This window comes from Moschus berezovskii, chromosome X, assembly GCF_049115385.1.
Source record: "Moschus berezovskii isolate FMDL1 chromosome X, NW_MosBer_1.0, whole genome shotgun sequence".
NCBI lineage: Eukaryota > Metazoa > Chordata > Mammalia > Artiodactyla > Moschidae > Moschus > Moschus berezovskii.
This window is the reverse complement of record NC_142488.1, coordinates 35,948,646-35,964,171: the sequence shown is the minus strand read 5'-3', so window position 1 is coordinate 35,964,171 and position 15,526 is coordinate 35,948,646. Positions and strand designations below refer to the sequence as shown.

The 15,526-nt window shown below is 41.4% G+C and overlaps 1 protein-coding gene across 1 annotated transcript in view; it reads right to left on the bottom strand.

The window, feature by feature from the left end:
- Nucleotides 1–3,307: 3,307 nt before the first annotated feature.
- The window catches only part of CYBB (cytochrome b-245 beta chain), a 34,501-nt gene continuing 22,282 nt past the window's right edge, over nucleotides 3,308–15,526 (bottom strand). The window contains exons 9-13 of the mRNA XM_055438575.2: nucleotides 13,628–13,881; nucleotides 12,188–12,350; nucleotides 10,133–10,279; nucleotides 7,280–7,404; nucleotides 3,308–5,839 (exon numbers count right to left, since the gene is read on the bottom strand). Coding sequence (XP_055294550.2) covers nucleotides 5,713–5,839; nucleotides 7,280–7,404; nucleotides 10,133–10,279; nucleotides 12,188–12,350; nucleotides 13,628–13,881 — 816 coding nt within the window. The 3' untranslated portion in view covers nucleotides 3,308–5,712. The remainder of the gene's footprint in view (nucleotides 5,840–7,279; nucleotides 7,405–10,132; nucleotides 10,280–12,187; nucleotides 12,351–13,627; nucleotides 13,882–15,526) is intronic.

Sequence of the window (15,526 nt, the reverse complement as noted above, 5' to 3'; positions counted from 1 at the left end):
GGCTCCAAAATCACTGCAGATGCTGATTGCAGCCATGAAATTAAAAGACGCTTACTCCTTGGAAGGAAAGTTATGACCAACCTTGATAGTATATTAAAAAGCAGAGACATTACTTTGCCAACAAAAGTCCGTCTAGTCAAGGCTATGGTTTTTCCCGTGGTTATGTATGGATGTGAGAGTTGGACTGTGAGGAAAGCTGATCGCCGAAGAATTGATGCTTTTGAACTGTGGTGCTGGAGAAGACTCTTGAGAGTCCCTTGGACTGCAAGGAGATCCAACCAGTCCATTCTAAAGGAGATCAATCCTGGGTGTTCATTGGAAGGACTGATGCTAAAGCTGAAACTCCAATACTTTGGCCACCTCATGAGACGAGTTGACTCACTGGAAAAGACTCTGATGCTAGGAAAGGTTGGGGGCAGGAAGAGAAGGGGATGACAGAGAATGAGATGGCTGGATGGCATCACCGACTCTGTGGACATGAGTTTGAGTGAACTCCGGGAGTTGGTGATGGACAGGGAGGCCTGGCATGCTGTGATTCATGGGGTCGCGGAGAGTCGGACACGACTGAGCGACTGAACTGAACTGAACTGAACAGTACTGAAGGGAGAAATAGAAAACTATCCATTAATTGTAGAGGACTTCAATACTCCACTTTCAACAATGGATAGGTTATTCAGACAGGAAATCTACAAGGAAGTGAATCTGAAACATGCTTCAGAGCAATAGAACTAACAGACATATATAGAACATTTCATCAAACAACAAAGAATACACATTCTTCTCAAGCACACATAGAACATATTCTAGGATAGAGTAAATGATAGGTCTCACACAAGTTTTAGTAAATTTAAGAAGATTGAAATCATGAGTATCTTTTCTGACCACAATGGTATGAAGCCAGAAACCAGTAACAGGAGGAAACTGGACAATTCACAAATATGTGGAAATTAAACATGTTCCTGAAAAATCCAATGGGTCAAAGAAGAAATCAAAGTAAATCAAGAAATATCTCAAAACAAAGGAAAATGGAAGTGCAACATGTCAAAATGTCTGGGATACTGCAAAGAATATATCTTAATTATTCTTACCATAATAAAGCAATTGTAATTATGTGACAGGATGGAAGTGTTAGTTAAGGCTATAGTGGTAATCATTTTGCAATATATAAATGTATTGAATCAACACGTTGTACATCTTAAACTTACACAATGTTCCATGTCAATTATATCTCAATAAATCTGAGGAGGGGAAAGAAATTGGTAGGTTATTGAGGTTTAAGATATTCATAAAATATCTAGTTCTATTAAGAATCTAGATATTTGGTAACCATCATTATAAAAATCAATTCAATGTGATTTCATCAATGTATCCTAAAATAACTGGGTGAAAGACTATCGGAGAAAATGATATTGATATCATCAGAAGTATTCCCAAAATGTTAATTACTGATTACAAAAGTAAAATAATACGTTTACATTTATAACAGAAAAATCTGGTGGTCAAACTTCAGTTCAGTTCAGTCCAGTCGCTCAGTCGTGTCCCACTCTTTGCGACCCCATGAACCACAGCACGCCAGGCCTCCCTGTCCATCACCAACTCTCGGAGTTCACTCAAACTCATCTCCATCGAGTTGGTGATGCCATCCAGCCATCTCATTCTCTGTCGTCCCCTTCTCCTCCCGCCCCCAATCCCTCCCAGCATCAGAGTCTTTTCCAGTGAGTCAACTCGTCGCATGAGGTGGCCAAAGTATTGGAGTTTAAGCTTTAGCATCAGTCCTTCCAATGAACACCCAGGACTGATCTCCTTTAGAATGGACTGGTTGGATCTCCTTGCAGTCCAAGGGACTCTCAAGAGTCTTCTCCAGCACCACAGTTCAAAAGCATCAATTCTTCGGCGTTCAGCTTTCTTCACAGTCCAACTCTCACATAAACTTAATAACTAATAACAGGACAAACTGATAATACCTACCTCCCAATGCAATGCACTAAGGATACAATGTCACCTATACATAGACTATATAGTAAATGATAGTTTTGTATTAGTGTAAAATTTCTTGGATTGATTCATTGCACTGTGGCTATATAACTGAAAGTTTTTCTTTGGAAAAACATTCAGTGAATTATCATGTTGTTCACTTTAAATATCTTACAATTTTATTTGTCAACTATACCTCAACAAAGCCAAAAACATTAAAATAAAGTAAAAATTAGCATGAATATGGTTAACCAATATTTCCAAATTAAGTTACCAAAATACTTAGATAGTATAAACCAAAGGTTTGTACACCACTGTTACCCAGCTCTTCTTAGTGCATTATCTGTACCTAGCACAACAGCTTTAAAAAAAATCCTTGGTTACTTATACCTTGTCTAATCTGCTAGCGTGGCATAAAGAACATGAAGTTTTTAGCGAGAAATATACAGACTTAATTGTGATACCGTTGTCCAGTAGTTGTGGGATAGTTTGAGTCTATCAGTTATCCTCTCTCAGCTTCGTTTTTTTTAATCAGCAAACCTGAGATAAAATAGCTACCTTTGCTAAGAGATGGGGGTTCAACTCCTGGGTTGGGAAGATCCCCTGGAGGAGGGCATGGCAACCCACTCCAGTATTTTTGCCTGGAGAATCCCATGGACAGAGGAGCCTGGCAGGCTACAGTCCATAGGGTTGCAAAGAGTCGGACATGACTGAAGCGACTTAGCCCACATGCACACAACTACCTCACAAAATCCTGAGGGATTAAAACATTTGACATAGTAGAAGGTGTTTATTAAAGATTAGCTGTTGATGTTGTTGATGTTTATTTCAGTTAATGAACTTTCCCTCCGTGGCAGCATTTGCTTACCCCCACAGGAACATATGCCCACATCTCTATTCTCTATACCTTTCCTAGATGAGGGGATCATAATTGGTTGACTCATTTAGAACAATGACCGACACAGAACCATGAGTGTATATCTATTCACAACCTGATTTGATGGCACCTAACTGCAAAGTTAGAACCTAAAAGATGAGTGGAAATGAAAAAAAAAAAAAAGAAGTTGCTATACTAGGGCTTCTTTGCCTTTGAAATTCTATCTACAATATCAGGTGATACTCTCTTGTCCATTTCCTTGTACCAGTGTTGTGAGTGTCACCTGGATATCAGTACAGAACTCAGTACTTAGTTTTCCCTACTCAATCCAGAAATTGTGCCATGTTTGACATGTCACCTACGAAAACACAGAGAATCTCAATCCCACTGGAGCACAGAAAATCTATGCCTTCTGAGCCCATCCTTGAATACGAAGATCAATAACACAGACACAGAGAGAGCTCATTCATTTTAATAATTGAGTGCAATTTTGATAGTTCTTCTCAAGAATTATCTCCCAGGGACCCCCTCTCCCAAACTATTCACACACAACATCTACAAGTATTCAAATTTAATAAACACAATGTAGCAAAAGCAAAAGAAATGAGAAACGCCTTCATAGCCTTAAGATTAAAAATAATGCTTAATCGTTCTCTCAGTAACTGTTACTAAATACTAAATGCTAAAAAGGCTGCATGGGCAGCCGGTGGCTGGGGAGCAGGAAGGAAACTCTTATAATGACAAGTGCATTTACACTCATTTTTCATCTTATAACCAGGATAACACAGGGCGTAACTCTGGGTATCAAAAATAGAAAACCCTGGAGAAATATTTTCAGAGCAACAAATGAAGTTGGTTTTACTTAGGGAGCAAGGGCCCAGATTCTCAGATTCCCTGTAACCCTGGTCCCCCTTCTGGCTTGCACTTCGGCATAAAGAAATGAAACCACAAACATGGAGCCTGAGTCATAGCAATAGCACAATACAAATTTGCTGAATGAATGAACTGATACCTCAGGTGCAGTGTGAATGGAGTGGACCTAAGTTTCTCTTTGAAGAAACAGTCCTGGACATCGTGGGGAAATGACCTTCCCAAAGCAAGCCTGACTTGATGCCCTCAGTGCCCTGGGCATCCTGGGGATCCAATGGAACAACTGAGTTCTTTCTAGTTCAGCTCGGTCCCCTGAATAGGCCCACTCAGCATCAAATTTGTGGCCAGAATTTCAGATTCAATACCTTATGTGATCAAAATAAAATGAATATGTATATGGCTCCTGCAATTACATTCAATACATACAAGACTTTAAGAAATCTGGGGTAGAAAGTGACTCCCTTCCCCTACCCTTCCCTTTTGCATTTTTGTTTTTTTTTTGGCTTTCTCTCACTTTCCTTCTATTCTCTTCCTCCTTCCCTCCCCCTTCCTCCTAACCTGGTCTTCTGCCCTTCCCCTCTGCTCCTTTCTCCTTCCTTCTCATTATTAAAGTTGATTACGTCTAAATATCTGTGGCCCCAGAGAATATAACAAATAAAGCTGTTTTTAGTTCCCAGAAGTAGGAGCAGTTACATTAAGAGTGATTCAGAGATTCTTGAACTCATGAATATCCAGAATATTCTATTGGATATGAATTCAAAAGCTACATAGTAAGCTAGGGATTTTAGTTTCTGGGATGTAAATTTTATCATGATCATGATGATAGAAGGATAAATCATTAGTTACTCCAGTAAGATCAATTTTCCATGTGTATTTAAGTAAAACAAAGGGTGGATGCTATTTAAAGCAGATGTCAGATGCATACTTGTCACAATTCTTAATTTCAAATTCACAAGTGCTGGCTGGAGAGGACCGTTTGGGGCAATAAATTAGTTTGCATTTCTTTCATAGCATCAGGAGCAGGAGTAAAAGAGCCAGCCAGAGTTATGAGAGGAGTTCATTTCTCTGCCTCCATCTCCCTTTGGGGCAATGCTTCAAATAAGAGTGTTTGGACAGGACAACCTATTGGTTACTAACCTTAGCCTGTTCTGTACCCTTAAGAGAATGAGGCTTGTTTGGTCAACTAGCATATCAGAAGTGATTTCCACAAATAATACTGTTTAAGGCTTTCAGCTGATTCTACCTTGGCACTGTATGGTTCTAAATGTCTTTTCATTCATTCATTCAGCTAACTTTCAATGAGTATCCACTCTCTGCCAAGCACCAGTGTAAATGGTGGGTCATACATACATCCAGTCAGTCTAATATTCTTTTTTAGGAGAAATCTCTGACCCAGTTAGGCTGCTGTATTGGTAAACTGGAGGATGTCATCACTATTAAGTGATGACTCATTCTCAGCATAAATTATCTCCTACTTGGAAAATTTCCTTCAATAGGACAATAATGATAACAAAGATGACACAAAAGGGAATATGAATAATTATTCCCTGGTTTGCTTCTTCTTTGGGGGAGTATGCAAACCAATTTCCAGGCAACCTGCTATTGCTGAAAGATCACCAAACCTAGAGTCAGATGGCCTAGAGCCAGTCTCAGCTTTAATCTCAGGGAGGTTACTTGACCATTTTGAACCTTTTTTTTTTTCATCCTGAAAACTGAGTCTGAGAATCTTTGCCCTACCTTTCTCTGGCAATACTGTGAAGGGAAAAAAAAAATTAAAAAAAAGTTTATATAATTGCTCTGAAAACCATAAAGCTCCATACAAATGCAAATTTATCACCATTAAAAATCTTTGATATTCCTTTCAGGGAAAATCATCACATCATAGTTCCTTTTTCTTTTCTCTTTTTAAGGGAGGAACTTATATTATCCACTAGCATTACTTGGTTATTCAGTGGTACAACCCACATTTATTTCCTCATGGAAGAGACCAGTTAGAAGTTTTCCTTGTTGAAAATGAAATGCACTCCCCTGGGGCCAGAGTCGGAGTTGGATATGCACTGCTTATTAAGGGTGTCAGCCAAGGCTTCTGGTCCACAGAGGAAGACTCCTATTCTGGTACTTTTGGGGGGAAAAAGAGAAAGACAAAGACAGTTTTAGGCTTTGGGATGGGATCAATTACAAAGCATATGGGGAGATTTCCTATTGATTTTAGGCCTCAGAGCAGAATCTCCTCAGCTCCTTGTCTTTCCACAAATGACAGAGTTCAGGTGACCCTCGGGAGGGTGGCTTGGTCCTGTTCATGGGGGCAGCTGGCTACTTCAAAAGGCAGCTGACTTTATTGAAAAAAAAAATGACATTCAAGCAAGGTTTATGGAAACTTCTACCACAGAGAAAACGGTGGTGAATTTGTGAGCCTGTGGTCTACTTCCTTTCAGGGCTCTGTGTTCTCAAATACTCCAGCATCTTTTTAAAAAAATTTTTTTCTTGATCACACCATGGGACATGTGAGAGCTTAGTTCCCTGACCTGGGATTGAACCACACCCTCCTGTACTTGAAGCACGGACTTTTAACCATTGGACCACCAGGGAAGTCCCTCCAGTGTCTTAAAATCAGGAACAACCCCGCCTTAGGAATGGCAGCTCTCCTAACAACTTGGTGTGGCTTCGTCCTTCAACTTTTTAGACTCTAAAGCCTTGTTCCTCTAGCTGTGGTTTCAGACCAGAGCCCTGGTGTCAGCTTTTCAAGAATACATATTATTGAAGTAGGTCAGCCGTGTTTTTAAATTGTTATGACTTCACACTTTTTTCAAATCTCCCCTAAAATATCTGTTTGGCTTAAATGTCAAAGCTGTGATGATTTGTTCTTTGATGTGACTGTATTTCCAATTCCTGTTCATGCTAAGATTTCAAGAAAACTCAAAAAGCCATTCAAAGCCAAGAATGCAGATTCTTGGGCCCCACCCCACATATACTAAATCAGCATTTTAAAAAGCTCCTCCAAGTGATTTACATGTTCATTAAAGTGTAAGAAGCAATGACATAAAGAGTGTATTTATGGTGATTTCTTGAGTTTGTCATGTATTCTAACAAGATAAAAGATTTCCTCAAAGCTTCATAATGACTAAAGCTTTAGTTAGGGCAGGAAGGACCTGGGCTATCTGTCAACTTATGAGCTAGGACCCAAAAGCTATACATGAAAATGGGGCCAGTGTCTCCTTAGTAAACAATATAAATCTTGTTGAATTAATAGAAGCAGATACATGAGTGAAATTTAGGAGATAAAAGCAAAGAATTGAGTTATGGGCCTACTTGGGGGTAGCAGGGTTCAGAAAATCTGAGGTAGGGCCTGGTAATTTTTGTTTGGAACTCACCAGTCAATTTTGGGTGTGATTTAAAGACTTCTTCTTAAAGTGAGAGATATTTAGAACCTTTTATGAGTGTGAATATAGTTATCCAGGTATTTTAGTTTCCAGAATATATAAATTTAGCTGTATCTGGGAGCTGCTGCTTTACGTAGACCGTAAGCCTCAAGAACACTCTGTTGGGGGAACTCCTTACTTGGGGTGTTGACTTCCAATGGTCTTGAACTCGTTATCCCAGTTGGGTCGTCCATACAAGGTTTTTTGTTTCAGGCCTGTGATTACATCTTTCTCCTCGTCATGATGCACAGCAAAGTGACTGGCCTGCAGGAAAGGACACGAATTCAGAAAAAAGAGGCATGCTCTATAAACACACACAGATAGACTAACAAATCCCACAAACCAAGCTCTAACTACCCATTCTAAATGTACTTATTTGAAGCAAGGCATTATGCCAGAAGCTAGGTCAACAACACTGAACACACTGATTTCAAGGCATTTATAGTCTAGAAAGGGAGACCTTGAAGTAAAAAGGTGGACAATCCTGTTGCAGACTAAGGTACCATGAATGTCATAGAGGAGGCACACATATCTCCATGAGAACAAAGAAGGGAGGACAAGTGGAGAGGATATGAGAAGGTCTCAGGGTGGCAGCATTTGAGCCAGACTTTAAAGTGTGGGTACGATTCAAATTCTGTTTCACTGTTGTTCTCTCTGCAGTATATCTAGCAGTCTGTCCTGAATATACTCCCACTGTTTTGAGAGAATCACTAAGAATTAAGACAATCATAGATTAAAATGCACTCATATTTTGCTAATGTAATGAGACATCAAACCAAGCCTAAAGCTATTAATAGTGTGTGTGGGGGGTGTGGTGGTGGTGGGGGGTTGCTTTCTGTTACCATTCTAGGGAGCCTCAGTTTGAACCACAGGTATATTTTAGTAAAAATGGTTAATTAAATTTAACAATTAAATCAGATTTTAAATTTACTGGACAGGGGATGGAAGAGGTTAAGAAGGGTGGTTTCCCTGGTTTAATAATCCTGTAGACACAAAGTTTTGCAAAGCAAAATAACTATTTTTCAATACAAAAAATTTCCCACTGGGGGGGAAAAACTGGCTTTTGAAGAAAATAGAACTGCAGAGCAATTTATATATTATACATTTTTTTCCCCGTGGGTTTCATTTTTATCAAGTTTTGTTGTTGTTTTGTCTTTAAATTGTAGAATTGATATCTTAAAACCACTTTTTCTAGAGCAGCAATTTTCATGGTCATGTGGCCCGGGACCTATGTTTGTGGGACCTACGGGACCTACAAGACTTTCCGAAGACTTGGAGAATTTATGATAGGCAATGTGCCAAAACCTGAATGAGAAGAAGTCAGTTTTCACTGGTACAAGGTACATGTGAAAAATGTCTCTGATGAGGAGCCAGTGTGTGGGTGTGGCCAGTTGAGCCAGTGACCAGAAACTCTTGCCTTAGCTCCTCACTCAGGAGGACAGTTATGCTGCTTCTGGGCCAACTCATTAATGTTTGTTTATTTAGAAACATGTTACCCACTAGGAATCATTAACTTGTTTCTAAGTATCTCAGTATCATCACTTTAGACATTTGAGGCCAGATGGGAGAAGGCAATGGCAACACACTCCAGTACTCTTGCCTGGAAAATCCCATGGGTGGAGGAGCCTGGTAGGCTGTATGCAGTCCATGGGGTCGCTAAGAGTTGGACACGAGTGAGCAACTTTCACTTTTCACTTTCATGCACTGGAGAAGGAAATGGCAACCCACTCCAGTGTTCTTGCCTGGAGAATCCCAGCGATGGGGGAGCCTGGTGGGCTGCCATCTATGGGGTCGCACAGAGTTGGACATGACTGAAGCGACTTAGCAGCAGCAGCAGCAGCAGCAGTTCTTTGTTGTGGGGGGTTGTCTCGTGAATTGTTATCTTATCAATACTTGTAGCTGTAATTGTTTTATCCATTGAAAATTCACAATTTCATTGCTAAATGTCTCAGGAGGGATTACATACATATACATATGTGTTCGACACACATGTATACATATATACATGCATATATCACCTTCATTAGATGTATACTGATTTATTTACAAACAATTATCATGAACTACTGGAAGTGGCTAAGAGTGCAGGTCCTGGAGCATTTATTACTTGGATGCCCTTGGACAAATGACCTAAGCTGTTCTGGGCCTTGGCTTCCCTATCTGTAAAATATGGAGAAGGATAATAGCTACTTATAAGGTTGTTGTGAGGATTTAATTAGACAATCTATACAAACACTAAGAAGAATACTTGGCACAAGCATATGCTTAAGAACTATTACCAGTTATTATGACTCCTTATTAAATGTATTATGTATATTATAAAACATACATAATACAAATTAAAGGAATATATACCCATATATATACATGTGTATTTATGCATGTGTATGTATGGGCTTCCCAGGGGGCTAGGCGGTAAAGAATCTGCCTGCCAATGCAGGAGACACAGGTTTGACCCCTGGGTCCGGAAGATCCCCTGGAGTAGGAAATAGCAACCCCACTCCAGTATTCTTGCCTGGGAAATCCAAGGGACAGAGAAACCTGGCGGGTTACAGTCCATGGGGTCACAAAAGAGTCGGACAGGACTTAGTGACTAAACAACAGCAACATACATATGCATGTGTATACACACACACACACAGAAAGAGAGTGAGAGAAAGCTAATATTTTCTTTTCTTCCCATAACCCAGTGGATCATCTTATCCACCTGGTTCAATATCCCTGGTGGAGGCATTGCTCTAACAAGGTCACAGTCGTTGCTCTGACTTCTTTGTAGGCTCCCTAGCTTTGACCTGTCACACAGATACCAGCTTTGAATTTAGTCTCAACAGTCTGAACATATGGGCATACTGAGTCAGAGTGAATGCAGTGGATCACCTGAACCCACTGACTATTCTTAAAACCAGTACACGAGACACTCCAATAGCCAAGGGGAAGTCGGTAAGCCCTGGGTGCTATGGGACAGACCTGAGATTGGGGATCTTGTCCTTACCTGAGACTCATCCCAGCCAGTGAGGTAGATGTTGTAGCTGAGGAAGCCCGTGTTGTTCTTCTCCTGCATCTGGGTTTCCAGCATCTGCAGCAGGTCCGCAAACCACTCAAAGGCATGTGTGTCCCGGCACAGCCAGTAGAAGTAGATCTGAGAGGGGGACAGACCGTGAAGCAGATTATTTGCTGTTCAGTCATTCAATCATGTCCAACTCTTTGCAACCCCATGGACTGCAGCATGCCAATCTTCACAGTCCTTTACCATATTCTGGATTTTGCTCAAACTCATGTGCATTGAGTCGATGATGCCATCCAACCATTATATATATATTTATTTTTAAATTGAAGTATAGTTGACGTATAGTATTATATAAATCACAAGTGTATAGTAGAATGATTAACAATTCCAAAGGTTATACCCCATTTATAATTATTATAAATCATTGGCTATATTCCCCATGCTGTATATCCTTGTAGCTTTTTAAATTTCTAATAGTTTGTATCTCTTGATCCTCTCCCCCTATGTTGCCCTTCCCTCTTCCCTTCTCCCCACTGGTAACCACTAGTTAGTTCTCTATATCTGTGAATTGAGTAGATTATATTTAAATAGAGACCTATCAGCATTGACATATGGATTTCTACCCTCCCACCTTCCACTTTTCCCTGTTGCTCAGAATGCCTGGAAACATAGGTTTTCAGAAAACTCTAGATATTTGACAAACTAGCTCGCATGAACCTGCTCTGGCCTTTACATGGCAGGAGAGTAAATAAACAGCTTGTTCTCATAAATCTGTAGCTTAAGACGAAAACATGAGCCCACCACTTGCCCCCTGGGGCTACTCTTGCCCTCTCAGAATTCCTCACTTCCTTGGACTCTCCTTTCAGAAAGATCAGTAGGATGTAGATGAGCCATGGTTGCCACCATGCAACTTCCCTGCCTGCTACGCCAAACACCTCTGAGTTCTAGGGTAAAAAGTAGTTCTACCCATACCTCCTCAACATCGAAAAGAGAGGAAGGGAGAATGAAAGCCAAAGTAAGCTCCATGTGCCTATTAGAGGTTATCTCTCAGGAAGATACCCAGGATAATGAAATGGCAACCCACTCTAGTATTCTTGCCTGGGAAACCCCATGGACAGAGGAGCCTGCTGGGCTACAGTCTATGGAGTCGCAAAGACTTGGACACAACTTAGCAACTAAACAAAAACAGTCATTAGAGTGACTCAAGCTTTATTAAAGATGTTGTTTCTCAGGCAATGACACCCAAGTTATATGGGACCAAAAATTCCCCTGGGACTTTACTCTGAGGAGACAGCCATAGAAAGTAAAAAAGTAAAAGTGTCATGAAAGAACATGTCTCCTGCCCTCCCCCTGCAAATAAATGTGGGGGAGGGGTGACTGGCAATGGAATCTACCTCAATATCTAACATAAGATGATAGAAAAATTATTCTATATCCTCTCAATGGAACATGAAGGACTCATCAAAATGTTTATTAGCAAGCGTGTGACAACACTGAAAAACACTATATGTTTTCAAAATAGTGGGACACGAAATTGTACATACTCAATATATGCAACTTTCTAAAAATTCATAAACAAGTGCAAAAATGTTGGAAGAGAATTTACCAAAAGGAGAATTACTGGATTGGGATTGTGAACACTTTAGCTCTCTCTCTCTTCTGAATTTCTAGTAACACCATGCAAATGCAGTATATTACTTTCAATAATAGGCCTGCTTCTATAGAACCACATTTATTTGTTTGTCTGTCTGGTGGTGCTGCGAGGCTTGTGGGATCTTAATTCCCTGACCAGGCATCGAACCCGAAACCCTTGGCAGTGAAAGTGCTGAGTCCTAACCACTGGAACACCAGGTAAGTCCCAGAGACACCTTTGATTTATCAAATAGCCCTTTTGTGAGAAGCCTGCCTCTCTGAAACCACCCAGAACTTGTCTTCATTTCGCCTGATCTCTGCCAGTCACTGCCCTGATGGCTCTTTGAGGCTTCACTTGGCAGAGTGTGATGACCAGTCCAAGCTCTCTGAAAAAAAGAAAGAACGTACCTTTTTGAGCCTCAGATTTGGGGCTTTATTGCAATATTTGTACCAGACCGACTTGAGGATGGATGCAAAGGGTGTAACCCCGATCCCTGCTCCCACTAACATCACCACCTCGTAACTGAACACGTCCTCACTGGCAGTGCCAAAGGGCCCATCAACAGCTATCCTGCAGGGAAGTATGGGGGGAGATGGTTACACAGATGTCTTGCTCTTCAGAGGCGGAGGGGGCACATATTGTCACTGGGGGTGTGCAATACATCACTTCAAACCGGGCACTTTCTTCTGTGAGATGGCTTTCAAGTAACCAACTCGGTGTGAACATTGGGGTTGGGAATAAGAAGAGGAATTTTTAGCTACCTGAAAACATGCGGTAACTCTCAGGGGTATTTTTTACTGTACCTCCTTTCACACATCAAACACACACACACATACTCACATACACACTCACACACACATGTCTGTGTTTTGTCAGGGCAGCCTGCACTTGAAATTCTTGCACATTAAAGTGAGAATTTTCCATGCTATAATATCTTATGAATTTATTATCTCCACTTTTCATTTGTCTAGTCATTGAGTTATTTGACCAACTTTTCTTCAGCATCTACTAAGTACCTGATGTCATTTTGGGCATGTGGGAAGAAGGAGGCCAACTGAGTAATATCTGGCATGCATGCATGCGTGCTAAGTCACTTCAGTCGTGTCTGACTCTTTGCGACCCTGTGGACTGTGGCCCGCCAGGCTCATCTGTCCATGGGATTCTCCAGGCAAGAATACTGGAGTGGGTTGGTATGCCCTCCTCCAGGGAATCTTCCCGACCCAGGGATCGAACCAGAGTGTCTTATGTCTCCTTCATTGGCAGGCAGGTTCTTTACCACTAGCACCACCTGGCATTTCCCCTCAAATAATGTACAGCAATTAAAATTTAAGTATAGCTTTGATTGAAAGTTAGTATACCTTGACTTTGACCCTTACAAATGTAAAAGGCATTGGGGAATATCCATGATTAACATATGATTCAAATATTTTATATTTTACATAAGATTTATACAGATATGCCTAAACAGCTTCCCTGGTGGCTCAGATGGTAAAGAATCTGCCTGCAATGCAGAAGACACAGGAGACCAGGGTTCGATCCCTGGGTCAGGAAGATCCCCTGGAGAACTGAATGGCAACCCACTCCAGTATTCTTGCCTGGAGAATTCCATGGACAGAGGACTTGGTGGGCTATAGTACATGGGGTCTCAAAGAGTCGGACACAACTGAGAGACTAATACTTCACCACATGTAAGATGGGGAACACAGAGATCGTTACCACTGTTTGTAGAATCTGTATGTTTTGTCAAGACTCAGGGGCTACTGGAGTAAGAGATGGGAGAAGCAAAGCTATTTAGTGACATTTTTTCCTGAACTCATGCACCTTTGTAACAGGCACTCTGGACTCACTTTGGTAGTTTCCAGGCATCTTGAAACTCCTGCTTATCACAGCCACAAGCTTTGAAGAGTCCCTCTGTCCAGTCCCCCACGATGCGGATATGGATGCTAAAGAAGTCTTCCTCGGGGGCAGAGGTCAGGGTGAAAGGGTGCCACTCCAGCTTGGACACCATGGGACATTTGACGAAAATGTATTGGCCCACCTCCATCTTGAATCCCTTCTTCTTCATCTGGAGCTCAATGGTTTTGAAAGGGTGAGTGACCACCTATGGAAATAAAACATGTCTCTGGAAATGCCCCTTTCTCCCAGTACTTGTCTTGTCAGTGTCTGTATGGATAAGAGGCTGAGCTAAGAGGCCCCACCCAGGTCCGTTTTTCGGGGCCAACAGAGTAGTTCTTCCAGTAAACGAATCTCTTACTGGGAATAGCCCTCGGCTCTAGCCAGTGACCCACAATGAGCTCTGATGCAGGGACCCAAAGGCCTGGCCCTTGTCCTCACTTTGGGACAACTCCCAGGGGCCATCCCAGCTCTAGCACTTCCTGTAGGATCAGCTGAGGCTGCAGTTGCAACCACTTTGACAGCCACCCATTTTCTTCCCCCAGTCCTGCCTTTTTTTCAAGTTCATCTCCTGAGAACACACCCCGATAAGCCTTCTGCATGCAGTTCTCTGTCTCTGAGTCTTGGCTAGGGAATTCAACCTAAGACTCCGGCTTATTGTGATTTTTTTTTTCCTCTAAGAAATCAAGGCAGTGACTAGAAACAGGAAGAAGTGATGGTTTCCTACTCAGCCTTTCTGTTTCCCCAGGGTGGATGATCAAGAGCCTTAGCAGCCAGACAGAAGCAGAAGGCGACCCCATTGACTAATTATATAGCAACGTCCCCAAAACCAAGCCTAAGGTGCTGGTCTGTCCCAAGTCCCACCTTGAGCCTTCCGGATTTCATGCATTGTTTCTGTTTCTCCCTACTTGGGGAGTACACCAGCAGGCTCTCCCAAAGCCAGGCCCCACCCACCCATTGTTCGTTCTCCATGTACCTGAATGTTCATAATAGCTTTGTTTACAATAGCAAAAAAATTTGGAGACAGTCCAAATGCCCATCAACTGGTGAGTTGGCAAATAAAAATAAAACTAGAACACAACAAAATGCTTTCATTGTAATAGGCTGTTTCTGCGATGATTCCTGAGATCTTAGAAAGACTTTCTATGTACAACAGAAAACAAACCAAGGGACATCAAAGGAAAGGAAAATCAATAGAAACAAAATAGCAGTCTCCTAATGTTGACTGAGGGGCTTCTCTGGTAGCTCGGTGATAAGGAATCCACCTGTGACGCAAGAGACACAGGAGATACTGGTTCAATCCCTCGGTTGGAAAGATCCCCTGGAGGAAGGCATACCCACTCCATTATTCTTGCCTGGAGAATCCCATGGACAGAGGAGCCTGACAGGCTACAGTCCATAGGGCTGCAAAGAGTCGGACACGACTGAAGGGACTAAGTACAATGTTGACTGATACTGCTGAGTTTTTCTTGAGTGAGGAGTAGGAGAATGGGAAATCCTTTTAAGAAAAAATTGTCACATGTTTCCAAAATTTGTGATTCAAATATAACTTAAATGACAAGGCTGCAACCCATGTTCCTTCATCACTGAATTAAGGAGGTGTAAAGCTTCATTTTGAAAACAGGAAATAAAGATTGATGAAAATGACTTTGAAAATTATGCTGCTCACATTGCAATTTTGTGTGATGAACATGATTTTTACCACATTGCAATGTTGCCACCACAGGCAACACCGGGACAGGAGGGAGTAGAATGTCCTAGTGGACAACATAGTCACAAAATACTTTTGGATAGTACTTTGTTTCTTACATGTGTTGACATGAGAAGAAAATGGATATCCATTTTATTCACAG